The sequence below is a fragment of the Stegastes partitus genome, unplaced genomic scaffold (assembly GCF_000690725.1).
Source record: "Stegastes partitus isolate 25-593 unplaced genomic scaffold, Stegastes_partitus-1.0.2 Scaffold180, whole genome shotgun sequence".
Lineage (NCBI taxonomy): Eukaryota > Metazoa > Chordata > Actinopteri > Pomacentridae > Stegastes > Stegastes partitus.
This window is the reverse complement of record NW_007577911.1, coordinates 217,352-238,046: the sequence shown is the minus strand read 5'-3', so window position 1 is coordinate 238,046 and position 20,695 is coordinate 217,352. Positions and strand designations below refer to the sequence as shown.

General features: G+C 39.4%; 1 protein-coding gene across 1 annotated transcript in view; it reads left to right on the top strand.

The window, feature by feature from the left end:
- dlg2 (discs, large homolog 2 (Drosophila)) overlaps positions 1-20,695 on the top strand; it is a 37,259-nt gene that overhangs the window by 10,149 nt on the left and 6,415 nt on the right. Inside the window, exons 6-14 of the mRNA XM_008280038.1 lie at positions 2,096-2,251; positions 5,880-6,036; positions 9,358-9,460; positions 11,168-11,212; positions 13,761-13,875; positions 14,542-14,718; positions 15,431-15,506; positions 19,320-19,365; positions 20,559-20,609. Of these exons, the coding sequence (XP_008278260.1) occupies positions 2,096-2,251; positions 5,880-6,036; positions 9,358-9,460; positions 11,168-11,212; positions 13,761-13,875; positions 14,542-14,718; positions 15,431-15,506; positions 19,320-19,365; positions 20,559-20,609 (926 nt within the window). The remainder of the gene's footprint in view (positions 1-2,095; positions 2,252-5,879; positions 6,037-9,357; positions 9,461-11,167; positions 11,213-13,760; positions 13,876-14,541; positions 14,719-15,430; positions 15,507-19,319; positions 19,366-20,558; positions 20,610-20,695) is intronic.

The following is a 20,695-nucleotide window of genomic DNA, read 5'->3' as shown; positions in this document are numbered from 1 at the left end:
AAACAATGTGGCTGTATGCAGTCCAGTCCAGCTCTGAATGTGGTCTGAGTGACTGGATCATATCTGTCCTCAATGCGACCTGTACTAAGAGCTCTTTGAGTCTCACTCAAGACTCATGTTCATGTGTCGAGGACCTTACAGACGTGTCCTGAAACCAGAACTGTCCTGGCTGTATGCTTTGGTTCACTGCAGTGCGGAAAAGTGAACCTTCCTTTCAGTCTCAGGTCACTGTACTCTGGAGCAGGTTTTCTTCAAAGATGTCTCTGTATTTTGCTGCATTCACTTTGCTCTTAGTCAAATCCAGCCCCTGTCCCTGCTGCTGAGAAACAGCACCACCAAAACAGCACCACCATGCTTTAGTGTAGATATGGAATTATCAGTTGATGAGCTGACATGCCTCTGCCCATAGTCTTTTTTTCTCATTCTCTCAGAGATGCCATTTGTCAAACCCTCAAGTGTGCTCTCATATGTGTTTCACTCAGGTGTGGACTCCATAGCTGCTCTATCATAAAGGCCTCATGTGATTGAGTGCTGCTGAAATGGTCACACTTCTAGCAGTTTTTCTCATCTCTGTAGGGAATTTTTGAGGTTCTGTTCAAGAGACTTTTGGGTCTTGACCACCGTCCTGACCAAGGCCGTGTCTGGACGCCCACTTATTATCATTGTTCTGGTGGTTCCAAACAATTAAGGCCACAGTTTTCCAGAGAATACTCAAAGCTTTAGAAATAGGTTTATACCCATGCACTGATCTATGCTTCACCATTTATTTATCTCAGAGGCCAATGGAGAGTTCCAGGATAGTGTGGCTTTAATTTTGTTCTGACAGGCACTGTGAATTGTGGGACTTTGCATACACGGGTTTCTAAACTATTTGAATATGAATTTGTTACAGGGGGGCTCAAGTTTTCAGGTTGACTATCTCAGTTCTGTATCAGGATTAAGCATAATTAAAGCAAACAGGATGCACTTGATCACATTTTGGAGCCTCAGCAAAGAGTATGAGTATGTTTGTAAATGAGAGATTTCAGCTCTTGGATTTTTGACAAACTTGCAAAATTTCTTAAAAGAGGTTTTTACTTTGCTATAAAATTAGGTCTGAAAAAACTAAAGGGCTCTGAGTACTTTGTGAAGTGACTGTACATCTAGTATATCTGTGTCATCCATCCGTCCTTACACCGCTCTATATATTTTCATTTTACTTTCCTAAAACTCCTCCACGCTCTGCCGGTGGGTTGGCCATTACAAACTTGCATCCAGGTACATTCAGGCTTTTTTTCCAATCTGTTGAAAGTCAGAATGTCGAAAGATACCTTATAGTTCAGACTTAGTGTTGGTGAAATTGATTTAAAATTATGCACAAGACATCTGGAATATTTCTACTAAATGACATGGGGTTTTTTTTGTTTTAAAAAGTATCTTGGGTTTGAATCCCAAAAATTCAGCATGTGCTTTGCTGATGTAGAAAGTGGGGCTAAAATACGTTACCAAAGGACTACATAGTGGCACTCCATAAAAAGCATGTGTTTGCATTTTTTTCTAAATGCTTCAACACATAGATTTAATGAAGGCATGGAACAAGTGGATACTGTCGGTGTGAAATGACAAATTTTTACCAATCTTAAAGCTACTTATTGGGAAACAAGAGGAAAGTGTTTGTTAAACAGTTGATAAGCAGTTACACAGCGAAGTCATTTATCAGGTAAACACTTCCCTTGAGTTTAACGTCTGAAAGCTGGTTTTCTGCTTTTCTATTTTGATCATCATGAACTGAATATCCTTTGTCTTTAGACGTGCAGACGGTCAACCAAAGCTATTTAGCTGTCCTGATTGTTTAATACTTTAATACACTTTGATCAATCAAGCTGATTGATTCATTAGTTGATCAAGTTCAGCAAGACCTCTGTACCATCTACACCGTGTAAAAGTACTTCCTCCTCCTCTTTCTGCCATCGCTCATCCTGCTTTATTGTGACTGTTCCCATCCTTCTGTCTTTCGTCACATAGCCATCTATTTTTTTTTTATACCAGTCCCTTTCATCCTCGCCTCTGTCCCTGAACACTAACTTCTCTGCTCTTGTCTCTTACTCCACTGTAGGCCTCCTGAGCCAGTTTACAGCACTGTGAACAAACTATGTGATAAAGTGCCCTCCCCCCGACACTATTCCCCCGTGGAGTGTGACAAAAGCCTCCTCCACTCCGCCCCCCTCCCTAGCTATCACTTAAGCCTGTTTCCCGACTTGGACCTCACCAGGTACTGTCCACCGTCATCACCACCCCCCCATGCACTCCTCCACTATGTCCCATTCCACAATGTGAACAGTGTGCCATGTTACCATGTAGTCACCAGCTTGCTTCTAATGCATTTAGTTCCGTGCTGCGTGATGCCTTTCTTCTTCCCAATCCTTCCTGTTTCCTCTCTCTCTCTGTCTCTCTCTCTCTCTCTCTGTCTCTCTCTCTCTCTCTCTCTGTATCTACATATATAGATATATATAAAGATATATATAGATATAGATATATACTATATCTATGTACAAGGTGTGTCAGAAAAGTTCCAGGACTGGTGCTGGTTAAATGAACTTCTAGTTTGTAGTTTGGGTATGAAATATATCCTTCGTGACACCCGTCCTGGAACTTTTCTGACACACCTCGTATGTAAAGTATGTGTGTATTTATATAAATGCAAAGAGAGAGTAACCATGTAATTTATAATTTTATTCATTTATTAATTAATTCATTAATTTATTTTATCTGAGGTGGATGTGAGAAAAATAAGATACAAGGGCATATTTCCTATGACTGATCCAATAAGCACGGCATCATGAAGGAACCTGTATTGACTTTCAGATTGAGCAATTTATCAGCCAAGCAGAGGTTTTAGCAGAGCCCCAGTTGAACTTAAAATGCATTGTAGGATTCAAATAAATAAGGAACAGCATCTTAAAATGTTTTCTTCTGATGATAGTTTCTGATAAAAGTTTTGTAAAGCTGAATTATCCCTTTTGAATTTTTTGTCCTTGAATCTGTCACTCTTCTTGTGGGACAGCTGTCCTCTCAGGTCTGAACAGTCAAAGATGAACACAGTCTGTTAATATTTGCCTTGTGGTTTTGCAAACTAGTGCAAACAATAACTTTACTGCTGTGGATATGTTGGGAGGGGCATGTGTAGGGTTTTCAGCAGTAGTGTTGTAATAGTAGTATGCACATGTTAGGAATGGTGGTTTTAGCATTAGACAGATTTTTTTTCTTTCCTTTTTCTCCCCACTGTGTTTTATCAAGTCCAAAGTCACACAACTGTCTACCAGGAGATTTCAGAGCACTTTATTCTTCCATCTACTGGCAAGATTTGTGCAGATAAAGCTGTACAGATGAACATATTTTTCAGAAGTTAAACATTTCTTTCTTTTAAATCCTTTCTGATTGATCTTAGGAAATATTCAAATAATTTAAGATGCTGGATTTCTGATTTCCATGAGTTTTAAGTTACAATCATCTAAATGAATTTTTTTACAGGTCATGGGGATAAATAATAGGGTGATGGATTTTGAATAAATTAAAGTTTACCTTTTTGAAGTAAATTATGAAAACAATGTTCTATTTGGTTGAGTTGTGCTAGTATGTACTGTAAAGAGACATCCATGCTACAGTTTGGTATTATGAAATCAAACTATCTCAAAATCTAAGTCCTGTGTCCTTTTTCATTTCAATGAAGAAATGTCAATTTTTAAGAATGCCGAAGTAGTCTTATTCCTTTTCCCTTCTGTGAAAGTCTGACTTATTTCAAAGCAGCACACAGCTTCTCTGAAATCAAGAAAAGCACATCAGTTGGGGTTAGAGCAGGATCAGCCATGATGAGGCATGCCTCAACCAGATCAGGTTAAGGACCCCCAACAGAAGGAGCATGATGATGCCAAAGCTTGAACCCCAACCTTTAGGTCCATAACCCAGAACCTCCACTGTTGAGCCATCAGTGCTCCCAATAAGATGTGAGGTTTTCATATTTGGGGAGTTCACAAGGGTCAGCACTATTGTAGCACATTGGCTGAGCCTCGTATCGGGTGAACCACCTGCTTAAATGACTTTAATGACCTTCTCTGAGTGTCTTTTACTCTGCTGGTGCTTGTATGCAACAACAATTGTTCTGTTTGTGGATCACATCTTTACTATTTCTTCATAGTCTGATGTTTGCATGTCATGTGTTTCCGACGGGATGCTGTGTAAATCTGCAAATGACCAGTTAGTGGCAGTAAAAGCCAACTCTCAACTCCCAAATTACGTTGCTTTGACAGTTTGAAGCATATTGTAGCAGCTTAGCCACAGGTGAATCATCAGAAGACTAGAAAAGAGACGTTAGAGAGCCATGATTCGCGTAGGGACGTGGCTCTCCTGTTTAAATTCTAATTGTAGAACTAATTGTCATGTTCCCCTGAAGACTGAGACACCAGAGTTCAGTTTAACTTCTTCGTTTCTATACAAACCGGTTTAACTCAGGACACCACCTTCGTCATGGTTCAGTTACACAACTCCATTTGTAGGTTCGTCATCATGTTTTAAACTGATCCCAAGTCTGATCTTTCGATGCAGATTTTGGATGCATACATTAGACACATCTGCAGATACAGTACAGAGGTATGTTTTCAGACTATGAAAATGTCAGGAGATGAAGTTGAACCACAAATGTCAACTTGCTTTTCAAATATAGTTATTAATTATTGTAACCTATCATTCATTTTTCTAATGTCTCATTAACCATGTATTCACTGTAGGGGGTTGATTAGATGGCTCCTGTGAACAAAGCAACCATAATAACACAACAGCAACACACCACTGAATGTTTTTGTCATAGAACTTGCAGGGATGGTTGAAAATGAAGAAGAGATAATTGGAATAAGGGTACAAGTTTGAATGTATGCAAATCATTATGCTGTTGGAAGCAAGTTTTTCAAGGTTAGAATTCACATATTTGTTTATCATACTGGAAATTGCCTTTTTTTAAGCCAGAGAGTACATCTTAAAGTATAAAAGTCTTTGTCTGTGTGGATAGGTGGACCACAGATGCCACATAATCAGTTCTTCAGAAAATACAGGATGTGCTGTATAGTTGAGCTCTAAAAGCTCTCAAGATGGAGTTCATGTGTTCACCAGCAGATGGCAGTGTGCTGCTTGCATTAGTGGTGACATGTTCAGCCTCCGGAAGGGTCATGCCTTCTAGAAATGTCAGATGTCATTTGATAATAAGCATGGTGGGCCAGAAAAAACTACAAAATCATTAGATTTTTAGCATTTTTAGTTCATTAGATGTAAACATTATTCCTGTTTTTGGATGTAAATGTGCTCGGCTGTCACACAGTAGGTTTCATTTCCTATCATTGTCTCTGGCTGTGAGCTGCTGTTACTAATTTGGTAGCAAACAACAAGAAAAATGTATTTAAGGTGCTTTGACCCAAATCTTCCTAAAATAGAAGTCTGTGACCTTGCGTTAATCACATTTGAGTTTGCACCTCCTCGAAAATGCTACTACGCCACAATATGGAGCTCATGTCCTGCATTTGTTTATATCGAATGTATCGTAGTGTGATGCATGTATGAAGCATACCTTTTTATTGTGTGTGTGTGTGTGTGTGTGTGTGTGTGTGTGTGTGTGTGTGACGAGGTTCCTTTTCTGTCTGAACTGAATTGGGGACAAGTGATCTTAAGTAGAGCACCATCCCCCTGTGGAGCTCCAGCAGTCTTTTCGCTCTGTTGCCTGAGCAAAGCTTCACTGAGGCTTTCGTCGTACTGTGCGATTGTTGTCCACCTCTCTGTCCGCCACCACTTGAGCTGAAGATGCTGAGAACCACTGACTCCCCTGAGCTGATGTACTATCTGAACTGTCTGTACAGGGAACCCAGGAAGGTCGTTCTCCACAAGGGTACCACGGGCCTGGGCTTCAACATCGTGGGTGGTGAAGATGGCGAGGGCATATTTGTCTCCTTCATCCTGGCAGGAGGCCCCGCTGACCTGAGCGGAGAGCTGAGACGTGGTGACCAGATCTTATCGGTGAGTTCGACGAGCGACCTCACTCCGATTTACAGTCATGTTGGAAAACGTTTAGTCTGATTCTACATCTTTTTTTGGCATGTCACTGTCTTTTCTCATACATTATGAAAAAGATTTTAATAACTCGAAATACAGGCTGCTAGCGAACTAATCTGAAACAGAAGTTACATCTATTTGTTGCATCCTTTGCATCAAGAGTGACCAAAAAAAAAATCAAACGAAGGCTGGCAGCTGCATGTACAGATCTACTTTTTTTTTTTTTTAAACCTGTGTGCTCCCTACATATTAATAGAAGTTCTACTGGCCTAGATTCTTTGTCAGGGCCAAACACTCACACTCTGGTTTGTTTTTCCTGCAGCATTTCTCCAATATTATCATAGAGCAGTGTAGTGTTTCTGTAGTAGTTACTGATACGTTTATTTTATCATAGTCGTGTTAAATTCTATTCCTCTGCAGCATAAAGACTTAATTAGTCTTTTTTCTTTTGCATCTTCGTTGCCTCAGTTTCTGACCCGTTGAAAATGTCACTGTGGTTGTATAAATTACAGATGGTGTCTATGAGTGCTTACACTGTACATACCAACAATCACCTGTGACCTGGGTATCTGCCACAGAGCCCCTCTCTAAAACACCTGTGAATTAGTTAGTTCATCAGCTGTATAATCACTTAAAGATTTAGATAAATAAATCAGAAACCACAAACAAAATAGGTTTTGAATCTTTTTGGAATTTACTGCTTTTGTCTATGCCACTGTAAATGATATGTCTAAAACAGGCCAGCTTATGGATTTTAATTCAGTGAAATTGTTTTGTTATTTGATGTTTAAATAGAAATAAATTGTTGTGGGAGCTAAATGTAATCCTTCATGCTACTGAAATGTCTAACTTAGGAGTGACCTAGTTGGCACACAGTGCTTCAGTCTGTTGTTACCACACCTTACCTCTTGCTGTGTGTTACGTTCAGGTACAGAATGCTGTTTTTTTGGTTAAAGAAAAATTGTTTTTGTTGTCTCCAAAGTGCATAAATGTGAAAACATTGCTTGTCTAGTTTCCATCAGTAAATCAAAAACACAATTTACAGCATGGCTAACTTTTAGTGTCACAGGCTCAGAAGCTCTTACGTCCAGGTCCAAACTACTGATGATAACAGAGACTCTACTCCCTAAAATTATTTTTGGTTGTTGCCTTAAAATAATGTCTTATAATGTCTACATTCAAAATTCCAACTGATGGCCAGACTCTGGTCTGTAGTGATGTATGAGCAAAGTGTCACCACTTGCAGACGTTACAGCAGACAAAGAGTCACTGTAGACTCAGAAAAAGAAAAAATAGTTTATACAGTCAAGAGCTGATGTGACAAGACTCAGGTTTAGGATCCAAATGCAGGAGTCAAGAGTGGATGTGAACAAAAATATTTATTCACAAAAATTTAAAATACAACACAAATACTCAGCAGATCTAGAAAACCTCTCTTCGGGTCTCTCAAAGGGAGACTCAAACATTAAATACACATGTGAGGTAATGGGGAACAACTGGACACAATTGGGGCAGAGCGAACGATCAAGACAAAATGACAACAGGAAGTAGAACTAAAAGAAATTACATGAAGATGAGACTGTAAAATAAAAGCTGCCAACAGAAACAGGAAGACAAGACAGAAACAAAAGTTTAACTTGACATCATGACATAATGTTGAATTGCCTGCACAAATCCTTAAAAAATGTTGTCAAACATTTTCAGACTACCAAAGAGTCAGGAGTGTGTGTGTGAAATCTTAAGTGTTTCTTCAAACCTAACTAACTAATAATATTGAGAACTAAATTAAATCGATAACTATGAACTTGTGGCTCTTGTTCTGACCCAGTTTCACACCACACAACACACGATACAGTCGGCAGCGTCACTCTTCAGATTGGAAGACTATGTAAACTGTACAATGATGCCGTAGTATTTACCCCAACAAAATGTGGTGTGTACTGAAACTAATAATGAAATGAGTTTGAAGTGCACAGCAGAACTGATTTTGTGTCTGGTTTACTCAGCAGTAGCAGTTGGTATTGCACTGTATAATAAAACTTCTCAAAAATTGTATTCCTTTAAAAAAAATTAAAAACTGAAGCAGTGGTTTCTAGTGGAACAAACCAAATATAGCACTTCTGATCAATGGACTTCAGGTTGCGATCTTAGGTTGTAAAAACACACCTTACATTGTTTGGTCAAGGTAACAAAGACCCATGCATATACAATGACTTGCTGAGATAATGAGCTGAGTTGAAAAATGAATGTTCTGCTTCGTTGTAACTAATTGTAATAGTTTGGCTCCCACACTAACTCCACGCTGTCCAACAGATTCTACTGCCGTGTTTAATTGTAGTGTCGTGGTGTCGTGAAATCAACATGACACTGTCTGGCTGTTAATTTGTGACCAATCAGTGCCTTGGTCTACCTTGATGAAAGCAGACACTTAACATTCTAGCTGTGGCCTAACAATAACTCCCTGTCTGTCTCCACTTACTGAGCATCCACACTCAGTCATTCCTACATCTGATATCCATCTGTTTTTGCACTTTTGGACTGATGCTGTTGTTCAGTTGCCCTGACACTAAAGAACAGCGACCAATCATGAACTGAGAGTAGTCAGAGATAAGACTGTGTTGATATGATATAGCCACAACAAAACCACCAGACTAAGATTGTGTCGACAGAATAGCCATAACCCATAATGCCAAGGACGTAGGACCTCCAGGCGTGTCCAGTGGTGCCTCCCACTGGCATATAGGGAGCTGGTCCTTTGGGTTCTGTGGATTGAAGGGTGGTGCCTCTGTGGAACTGGCTTGCTGTATATCCGGCAGATGTTAAATCAGATTGGAATTGTGGGAATTTGGAAGCTAGATTTAACACCTTGGGCTCTTTGTCGTGTTCCTGCATGTCAAAGTGACAAATGAAGCAGATCTGGTTTCAGCGGCTGCTCTTGTGATAATGTTAATAGGTGGAACACTCACTATACTGTTTAAACAAATGATGCAGAGAAAATCGTTTTATATGTTTTTGTTTATAAATTATAGAAACTATTTATATTATTGCATGTTGTAGATATTTATAGTTGGTGATTTTGTCTGCACATATGTGTGACAAACCCAGAAACATTCAGGTGTGTTAGTTTGCATGTAAGATCTAAACTGATATTGATATATTCAGTAAAGCCACAATAAATCATTCTCACTAATCCCTATTTTGTACTACAGCTCATCTGTGTTGTAGGCCATTGCACTGTAGTCAACTGAAATTCTCATAAATAGAATTGCCTTGTTGTTGTAACAGGTTAATGGCATCGACCTTCGAGGAGCTACACATGAACAAGCAGCAGCAGCACTGAAAGGAGCAGGACAGATGGTCACCATCATTGCTCAGTACAGACCAGAAGGTGAGTCAGAGCAAACAAGTTACTGTACTCATCAAGCACAGTTGTTAGCAGCTCTGCTAACAACACAAACTTGCACAGGACGATGCTTTAGTAGGTCTTTACTCTCCACTCAGTGATGTCTTACCTGCCAAACACTACTGCAGTTCAACAGTTGTTTTCAACAACCATCCCACAGAATTGTCTTTTCACACATGGACTAGACTGTGTCAGAGGAAGTAAAGCAAAAATGTGTGTGATAGCCCTTTACCTATTTGTTGGAAACACCCCACACACAGTGTCATGGACAAAAGAAAAACAAAACAACAGTCTGGAAGAATTCCACCTATATCCTCAAGATTCTTCCACTTTAAAAGTTAAGAAAATGATCTTTCCTTATGGATGCTTGTGGATTTTGCATTTGTTCTTTTCGTTATTTTAAATTAACACATGAATAAAACAGTCTTTTAAGGACTCTGTTGGCCCCGACTCAGAGATCTTACTTATTGATGATATGGGAAACGATGCAAGGTCACTTCTCATTTCATGTTGGGTTTGACATTTTCATATTGCAAGGCTCCATTTGTCCCTTCATTATATCAGGGATGAATTCACACTGAATGGAATCCTAAGTGGCTCTTTTGTTAGTGAGATTTTAGTTCAGTGTTTAGGTCATAGTTTAATGGACACCTTGATAGTGACAGAACTGACAGTCCATGTTTACTATCTTTAACTCCAGGTGCCGTACATTAAATGTCGTGTTCTCTGGAACTTTTTAGTCGTTGAATAATGTGGTAGTTATTTTTTTTGTCACGAACAGTAATGATGTAATCTGATTTTCTTTTTATTAACCATGCAGGTCATGTTTGTTTAATTACAATCTATCAAAGACTGTCTGCCAGCCTTATGTAAGTTAACATGAAGTGGATCAGACAGCTCTGACTGATGACGTGCCGTCTCTGATTAAGGTCATGAACAGCAGCAGCATCAACTTAAGGGTTATGGAGGCAGTGACTCATGGTCAGAGACTTCTTGATATCTCAGAGGTGCCAAAGTCAAAACCGTCCAGACCCTTACATTGAGAGCTGTGGTGCAGGTTTGCCTCAAAAGTGTACTCCAGAGACTGTATAGATCTAAAGGATAATATTCAATAGGTCCAATAGATCCAGCGATGGCGTGAAGTAACCATTTGATTTGGGCTCGTTGGTGATGGCTGTAAGGGGAACTGGATGTAGGCTGGGGCAAGGGGAGTTATGGCATCCAACACTGCCGGCATGATCCTGCTCAGTGATGGCTGGAAATGCTGCATATGTATCCAACCTCACGCTAGAATGCGATTTTTGTGGCCAAAAATCCCTGAATGGTTTCTGTTTGTACTTTCACTATTCTACCAGAATGTACGCATGGTCAGAGTTGTGCGTATATTTACGCACATTCCAAAGTATAAGTACAAGTTGATAAATTCCATACTTTGCGTGGGAATGCTCGTACGCACTCACTAAGCACACATCTGTGTGTATGCACTGATGATAAATGAGGCCCCAGAGTCCCAGACTGACTTTGGTATGTCTCACAATCTAAGTTAAAGCTATTTAACTTGCCATCCAGCTCAATCTAAAGTCTGCACTTCCACATCTCACTTACCCAAACTGTTGTTCTCTCCTGAGGTGACATCTTACAGCTGACTAAACCCCTTTGGGACTAACAACTGCTTTTCTTTTTGCCCATTAGAACTTGCTCTATGTTCACCACAGCGGGCCCTCTCTCCTGCACCAGGTTTGTGCCACTGGCACTCTGAGCATTAACATCATTCATCAGGGCTCAGCTCAGTGCGAGCCACTGAGTGAATGTGATCATGCTATGTTCACTCTGCGTTTGACCAACTGAGGCACACCTGATCCTTGTCCTTCCCAACCTTTTGATTGTCACTCCTCCACTGCACACTCCTGACTTTACCTTTTGTTTCTGTGGTCCCAGCTCAAAACCTTTCAAACCGTCTTCTTCACTTTGAAAATGTTTTTAGCTTTATTATAGACAACATTTTTAAGCCTAACCTTAAAAGTAGAAAGGGTGTCTGCCTCCTGAACCCAAACTGGAAGCTGATTCCACAACAGAGGAGCTGATAGCTGAAGGCTCTGCCTCCCATTCTACTTCTGGAAACTCTGGAACCACAAGTAGACCTGCAGTCTGAGAGCGAAGGGTTCTGTTAGGATGATACGGCACAATAAGGTTTTTAAGGTAAAATGGAGCTGGTCATTGAGAGTTTTATATGTGAGAAGCAGGATTTTAAATTTTATGCCAGTAAAGAGAAGCTAATACAGGAGAAATATGATCTCTCTTACTGGTTCCTGTCAGAACTCTGGCTGCCGCATTTTGGGTCAGCTGGAGGTTTTTAAGAGAGTTATTGGGACATCCTGATAATAAGGAATTACAATAGTCCAGTCTAGACGTTATAAATGCATGGACTAGTATCTCAGCATCACTCTGAGACAGGATGTTCCTGTATTTGACAATGTTATGCAGCTGAAACAAGGCCATACTACAGACATGCTGTATGCGTGCATTAAAGAACGTATCCTGGTCAAAAATAACTTCAAGATTCAGTAGAATTTGTTGCTAAGGCAATGCCATCCAGAACAACCATCTGATAAAAAAATGTGTGACTGATGTGTTTAGGGCCAAATACAATAACCTCAGTTTTGTCTGAATTTAAATGAAGGAAATTACAGGTCATCTAAGCCTTTGTGTCCTTCAGACATCCCTGGAGTTTGACTAGCTGACTGGTTTCATTTGGCTTCATAGATAAATATAACAGGGTGTCATCTGCATAACAGTGGAGTGCTTCCTAATAGTATTGCCTAAGGGGAGCATGTACAAAGTAAATAACATTGGTCCTAACACAGAACCCTGTGGAACTCTATAACTAACTTTGCTGCGGGTGGAAGAATCATCAACATGAACAAACTGGAATCTGTCTGATAAATCTGACTTAAAGCAGTTTAGTGCAGTTAGAGTTGTCAGCTGGGAGCTGTTGTTGAGCAAGAGTAACAGTAAAATTAAATGTGTGTGACCAGACATTCTGTGCGAGTTTTCTAGAAAATCACAGACAGATAATACAAACCAGCGCTGTTGTTGGGTGTATCTGTTTGCTCTTGCCTCCGCCCCTGAGCTGCTTATATGAGCAGCCAGGGGAGAGAAAGAGGTGTTTCCCTTTCTCTACTTGGTGCTGCAGAGTCAGAAAATTGGACTGTCCGTAGAGAACAGTGAAAAGGATCACAGAGGACAATACAAAGACAATATCAGAAAGAGACAGCAACCGTGGAAGATAGAACATCAGAGTGAACAGGTATGTGAGATCTATTTTAGAGGAAGGTGGGCAGAAAAATAGACAAGGAGGAGATTAAAGTAGTCATGTTGAAATTTCTGTTTCTAATAATATATTGTATTTTAAATATAGTTTTTTGTACGGGCTACATGTGAGGCTTTCTCTTTAGAGAGAGGAAGTCTTAGGAAGATGTAAAGAAGCTCATTAGTGATTCAGAAGAGTTTGGTACAAAAAAGAGCTTTCTTGGAATTCCCTGAAAAAAAATTAAATCAGCGAAAGTTCCAGTGTATCTCGTGTCTTGATTTTGTTGTGCCATGAGAGGTTGCTTATTTCATGATAGTATATGTCTCATCTCTTTGCTTGTTGATCTTCTTTAAGGGAAAGATTAGCCAGCCGTGCTACAAGTGATCAGCTTTCTTATGCTCATAGTAACTGCACAATCAGGAAAAGCATACTTGCCAACAGATTGATTTTGTTCTTGGCTTCTGACTTTATTGACTGAAATTATGGTGGTTCATACTAAGTGTATCGATATTAACAAAATTAATAAGTGTTGTCTTGGTTTGCATGTTGTCTGTGTAGTGGTAGATGTCCAAACTACTTCCAGGGTCACCCTCTTGTTTATTTGTGGTTTTTACTTTATGAGGTAAAATCAACAAATAGAATTTCGACTAAATAAAAAAAAAGTTGTTTCTTGACTTTGCTAGGCTTGTTTTTCAGTATTAATGTACAATGAAAAATTTTCGTTTTTCATTTTTGGGTCATTATATATTCAGAGTGCAGATTTCCTATATACACATTGTCCTTTTGTATCATCATCTCCTTTGTATTTACCCCAGTGAGAATAATCTAGGATTCAAATATACTGTTTTCCACCTAACAGGGGAACCTTCCAGTTTTAGTGGCATCATTAAGCTCACCGCCTCTTTCCTTTCATGTACTGACATCTGAATGCAGACCTGGCTGTCACTTGTAATCCATTTTAATCTTGTCTTGCAGAATATGAGCGATTTGAGGCCAAAATCCATGACCTGCGCGAACAGATGATGAACCACAGCATGAGCTCTGGTTCAGGATCCCTCCGGACCAATCAGAAGAGATCGCTCTATGTGAGGTTGGTTTGCTTCAGCTTTTATCCCAGTCTTGGATGTTCAAGTTAAATTCAGAAAACATAGAAAAAGAAAAAAAAACATCCATTCCCTGCCCCACATTTCTTCCGTGTGATGTTTGCCCTGACCAAGCTCCATGGCAAAGGGATAGGACCACATTTTTTAATAGAGCTGTGTTATTTACTTTTCATGCAGATGACGTACAAGAATAGTTTGATTCATATTTCTTTTTGCATCAAGATGTGGGCCTAATTAATGTCAAGATTTACGCATGCACACGTTCAAACCAGGTTTGAGATCTGTGACTGAAACAGAAGAACATTTCTAATTCTAGCAGCCCCCATGGACCAGCAGTCAATATTCTGTATGACCTGGTAAAGCTCTGCTTCTAATTTCTCTCTACTGAATTAGAAAAGGCCTCAAATTCATTCCACAAGCTGTCAGAATGCTGAACTGCTGATCTAGATATGCAAACACTTCTTTATTTAAATTGCTTTAAGTTATTGGATGCTGATGAAACACTTTCTCATCTTGCCTGTACTGCTGTGTATGTACAGCAACATGACAACAAACCTGATTTGATTTGAAATCGAAGACTGACAGTGAAGAAATAGAAAACAATTGTGTCTGCAAGAATAAACATGATAATCCTGTATTCTTCCACTGAATAGGGTACTGTTTGACTATGAGAAGTCGAAGGACAGCGGTCTCCCCAGTCAAGGGCTCAGCTTCAGGTATGGGGACATACTCCACGTCATCAACGCCTCAGATGATGAATGGTGGCAGGCCCGCCGAGTTACTCCACATGGAGACAGCGAGGAAATGGGTGTCATCCCCAGCAAGAGACGGTAAGCAGTGGATAGAGATGTGTTTCACTTTTCAGATATTATAAAAACCTGTCAGTGATGTGTTAGGAAAGCATTGTGTGAGGACAGTACACTGGAAAAAAACTTCAGTTTGAATAAGTGAAATTGAGCTGATAAATTTTTTTGACAAATTAGCAGAGACTTTTAGCCACTGTCTTAAACAGGTCTATTTCAGGATTTAACATTTCCAAAGACCTGAAAAAGAGCCTGAAACAAGACATTTTAGGATGTTCAGTTTCCTACAAGCTGTCTGTGAAAATACTAGACACAAAATACCAGAAACAACACAAGATAGATCATTAGAATAGATGTTTAATGTTGTTGTCATGCTGCAAAGTGCACTTGTCGGTTCAAGCTAGAAAACATGTTCAATGCTTAGTCGAGGTAAATCAATACCAGTTACATTGAAATAAGCATAGTAACTGAGTGCATTTGGTTGTTGACTGGATTTATTTTTGAAGACAAAAACATTGCTTTAAAAGCGATCAGAAAGTATGAATTTCCCTTTTTCTTGTGTCCATGGTTAAGATGGAGGGAGTAAAACAGACAAGACACAGACATCTATATTTGTATACACCACAAGTACAAGTGTTTGACACCCGTGTGTAAAAATGTTCTTTACTTCAATATATTGTCAGCGCAAGTAATTTAATTTTAACTCTGTGGTTGACTGACGTGGTTATTTGCTTGGCAGGGTGGAGAGAAAAGAGCGGGCACGTCTAAAGACTGTGAAATTCAATGCCAGGCCAGGGTCATTTGACTCAAAAGGGGTAAGTGCGTTTTTGAGAGCTGCAAAATGGCAGTTTCTATCAGTACATCAGCTTAATGATTCATAGCTCAGATGTATCTGTGAACTGAGTGTAGGCAAGAAAAAAAGTCATCTATCGTCAAGTGTGTACAGGAACTGTGTGGCTTCCTGTGTAACCAGATTTAACTGTGTCATCGTGTGCCTTTTTGGTTCTGTAGTCGTGCTCCTCTCACTGCAGTTTGATGTTCAGTTATAGCATAGATAGATAGATAGATAGATAGATAGATAGATAGATAGATAGATAGATAGATAGATAGATAGATAACATTTACTAAGAACACATCAGCCAGTTTTATTGTGTGTGACGTTGTTCATTTACATTTCTACCAATAACATCGCAGCCCCACATTTATAAGTCATGCAAAGACTAAAAACAGCCAATTTCCTCTTTGTAATTTTAATTCACTCTGATTTCTAACAGGTAGATAAGTCATTGCCTTTGTAATATGGATCCTGGAGGGCTATTTTTCTGTCAAGAATATTTACCCTCTAGTTGTCAAACTTTCTGCTTAGAAAATTGTATGCTTGTAGCAAAAAAAAAAATGTAATAATCAGCTTTTCACACAGATATTTCATTTATACAACAGCATGAGGAGTGCAAGTGTGTTCTACCAAGCTTTTAGCTAAACCCTGACATATTTATTCAACAACAAACATAAAGTTAAGGAGGAAATGGTACCTGGGATTTGGGCAGTTAATACATCTGAGCATGACTCCACATGGAGTCAAACAGCTTTCATTTTCAAACGATGGCGTGACATTATATTCATTATTTGAAGTGTCATCTCCTCAAATTCTATCTTTTCTTTCTATCACTGCATGTTTTGTGTGTGTTTACGGTGATCTTTTCTATGACTAAACCTCATATTTTCTTTGTTACATTACTTCTCTCACTGCATGGTCAGGGTTACTCTTCTTTCACCTTGTTTTTAATTTAAATGGCTCTGATGCAAATGTGGCATGTCAAGAAGTCCTGCAACCTATAGTGTCATTGTCCCAGATGAACAAAACAAACACATTCAATGAAATCCTCTAAGTACATTTTACAAACATTTTTTCTTTTAGCGCTTGTTAATATTTTACTAATTTAGACAATAAAATAAATGTATACAACAGTTCATCTGATTTCCCACAAACAGCTTTTGCTGAATGAAAATGCCTAATGAGAACAGTTCTGTAAAAATCCAGTTAAAAAGAAACAGTTGGTTTGTTTTCCATCAACACCCAGTTAAATCTGCAATAGCAATGATAAGGCCGTCTGTCCTTTGTGCATTCACACCACAGTTGAGAGGCTTTATTGCTGAAATGTACCATCACGAACAAAAGTTTACATGTACTTGTAAAGACCATGTGTATCCTGGCAGTTTCCAGTGACTCCTATAACTCTGAACTTTCTATGATGGAATCATATGATGGAATCACTGAAACACTTGTGTCTTTCTCACAAAAAACTATAGCTAATATGAGCTAATATTTGGTTAAATGTCATTAAAATGTCATTTGGCCATTGTTTCCTCAACTAGATGCATTTGGTAGCCACCACAAGCTTCTGGTTGGTTTGTACTTTCAAATAGTTGTTTGCACAAATTTGGGGCAAACTGGATAATGTGTATTCGCATTCCAACAACTTTCTGATTCATAGTAAAATGTTAAAATTCACTGCGTTGCCACTGCAACAGCATTACATGAAAAATCACAAGTTTAATAACTTTGCATGCAAAGGATTTGTGTGGCATTGTTCTAATCTAAAATCACTTTGATTCATTCCTTAAGGGGATTTGTTAAAGTACAACACGTAAATTCAAACGGGCTGACTTCATGTGGGCTTTAGAATGTGGCTCCAAGAGCTTTTTTGTAAGGTTACTCATGTATCTACCAAATTTGATGCATTGAAGTGAAATCTATTGTAGGGGTGACATTTTTTTTATTGACTGCACTAAGGAGCCATTATGCCACGCCCATACCAGAGAACCATAAAACACAGTTTTCACCACTCCTGACACATGTGCACATTTTCAAGCCTTCCCAGTCCTTCAAAATCGGCGTCCTGTTTCATGGCGAATAATGTGTTGCTATTGCAACAGTGTAGATAAAAACTGAAAAGTTGTTCCAGGTAGCATCATCAAGGTCTCACAACATAGCAGACCAAATGTCGGTAGAGCCAATTAATCTGCTCATAGCAGCTTGTAAAGACATAGTCTCTAACTTTCTGTTTGTCAGTAGATGGCGCTATCATTATTATTCAATATTTACATTCAGACAAGGACTTTTATCAAGCATGAGGAATCCTTGGTAAATTGGAAAAAAAAAGCATTTGCACTGTTATGTTAGTATTTAAACATAACTATAATTTAGGGCGGCACAGTCGCTAGAAGGTCCTGGGTTTGAATCTCAAACTGGAGTCCTTCTGCGTGGAGTCTCCATGTTCTCCTCATGCAGCGTGGGTTCTCTCCGGGTTCTCCGGCTTCCTCCCTCAGTCCAAAAACATGTTGAGGTTAATTGATGATTCTAAATTGTCCATAGATGTGAATGTGAGTGTGCTTGGTTGTCTCTCTCTAAGTGTAGCCCTGTGATAGACTGGCGACCTGTCCAGGTGTCAGCTGGGATAGGCTCCAGCCCCCCGCGACCCTAGTGAGGATAAAGCGGGTTATAGAAGATGGATAGAATAATATTTAACTCACTGAGTTATAACCAGAGGTTAATAACCTGTGTTTGGACGATGTTTTTGTTAATCAAATGTCCAATCTAAACCATGGCAGAAAACCTGTAGAAAGCATCCATAGCTTTTGTCAGATCAACAGTATGAACTCCATGAATGTTCAATTCACTTTTTATTGGCTTTATAAGTGGCTGAAGTTGAAATATTTTATAAAATGCGAGTGATTCTTTTTCTGATGATCAGCTAAGAGTCACTGTTTCGACTTTGAAGTATTTTGGAAGTGGTCTGACCAGAAATAGAACACAACTTTATTTTAATCAGGATCTTAAATAAGTTAAATGCTCTGATGAAAACTGCACAGAATATTTGGTAATAGACTGCTAGAGTGAAAACAAATCACACAAAACTACATTTAAATGTTTTCAAACAACAGAACTTCTTGATATTCCACTTCCTGCAAGCAGTTGTTTTGTCTGCATGAACGTGACAGATACCTGTTTGCCCCATGCTTTTTCTCCCTTCACAGTCATTCACTGACAAACGTAAAAAGAATTTCATCTTTACACGAAAGTTCCCATTCTACAAGAACAAAGATGGTGAACAGGATGGCAGTGATTCAGACCGTAAGTAAGCTCACAGACACACATGTACCTCATGCAGAGTGAGTGTAGGTCACACATAGAACTGGTCGGGGAGTCACAAGTGCGTTTCAGGTGAAGAGGTTTCAAAGAGGCCTTTACTCCTCTCATGATTGTTTCTCGTTGTGCTTGTTTTTCTGTTTCTGTTGGATCACAGTCAGGGACATCCTGCCTCAGATGCTGATCAGTCAGCGGGAGAGAAGCCAAATCGGTGCTGTTCATTTTAGTGTAATATGCTCCCATATGGTGATATTGTATGACCCAGTTTCCCTTCAGAGACAGTTTAGGTTCAATCTCAACCAGAGCATCTGTCATCAGATTGTATTTGGCTCCCTCTGCTGGCGGCTCACTGTCTGAACAGGGACAGATCTAAGGGCCCATCACTCCGTCCTCTCAATGCCTCCCACATGGTGCTTATGTTGCGGCTGTCCTCCTTCCTCTCTTTCTTCTGTTGCGGCTCTCTTTGGACGGTTAATAGGACATCCTGGGGATAGGTGATGATGGGTATGGGACAAAGACATTCAGTAAGTTGGTCCAGGAATGACTCCTCATCTCTGTTTACCATGATCCCCCAACACACCCGCCCTCCCCCACACAAACGTCACACTATTTGTCTGAACGTGTGTCTTCTGCCTGTATCACTGCATGCTGCTGCAGCTGCTGGATTTGCCTTGCTTCTTGGTTTGCAGTGTGTTAACCTCTGTCCTAAGCAGGTTCACTAAACTCAAGCTGTGGAGTGCATCTAGGTTTTGGATTGTTTAATGGTCAACGGCTGAAAATGTATGATATCTGATTAGGAATCCCAAGAAGTGGTGCAGTCTTTTTTAAAACTTTAAACTACACTTTCTCTTTTTTTTTTGCAAATCAGGATTGATCCTTTGACAAAACTTGAAATGTAGACAGAAGAGGAAGAGATGTTTTGTTTTATTGTTTTAATTGAAATCAATTGAGTCACATTGTCTTACTGTCTCTGTAGTCTGTTTGTGCTATTTTTAGTGGCTCGTGGTTTGAATTACTGTCCATTTACTATTCACTGCGGCTAGTTGGGACTCAGGCCTGAAAAAAGATGAAAGTCACATCTGTCAGCAGCAGAGGCCACTTTGCATAGATTTTGCACTGTGGTTGATCAGTCACCAGAGTGGTTCTTGTGTACTGGAGCCTCTTACACTACACTGGCATGCTAGTTCATACTGATCACTGTCTTTAGATTGTGTTTTATGCATGTTTGCATGGCATTGGCCTAAACCTTTTTAAACTATTGTGTGTTTGCTTGTGAGCGTTTCAGTTTGAAGTACAATCGTAGAGCATGTCACAGTTACATCTGTTTGTCTGAAAGTTATGCTGTAATGTGTTATCTCTTAGAGTAAATGTGTCAGTCCTTTTGAATGTTGGTATACACACCAATATAGCCTGATGTTTTTCTCAGGTATTTTTAAAACCCCATATTAAATTTTATGCAATATGGTATAAAGTTTGCTTTCTGAAGTTCAGTTCATTCATTCATTTGGAAGGCTGAAATAGTGGGGAATACAAAACTTGAGGTTAAAATATGAAGAAATGTTGAAAAATGAATGAAATGTTGCTAAACTCTTTGGTCCGGTTTGCTGTTTGACTTATTATGAAGCATGAGCGACATACTTGCATTTTGATGTTAGCAGGGAATAGTAAACTTTTATGACCAGAAATATGTTCTAATGTTTTTTACGTATCCCACCAGGGAGTCAAGAGGACGTGATTCTATCATATGAACCTGTGATACGGCAAGAAAGTAGGTCATCACTTTCCAGTAAATGTTTCATCACAGCTGGCCCTCAGCATGTGTACCACTAGACTGCTGTGTTGTTCATGTAGATT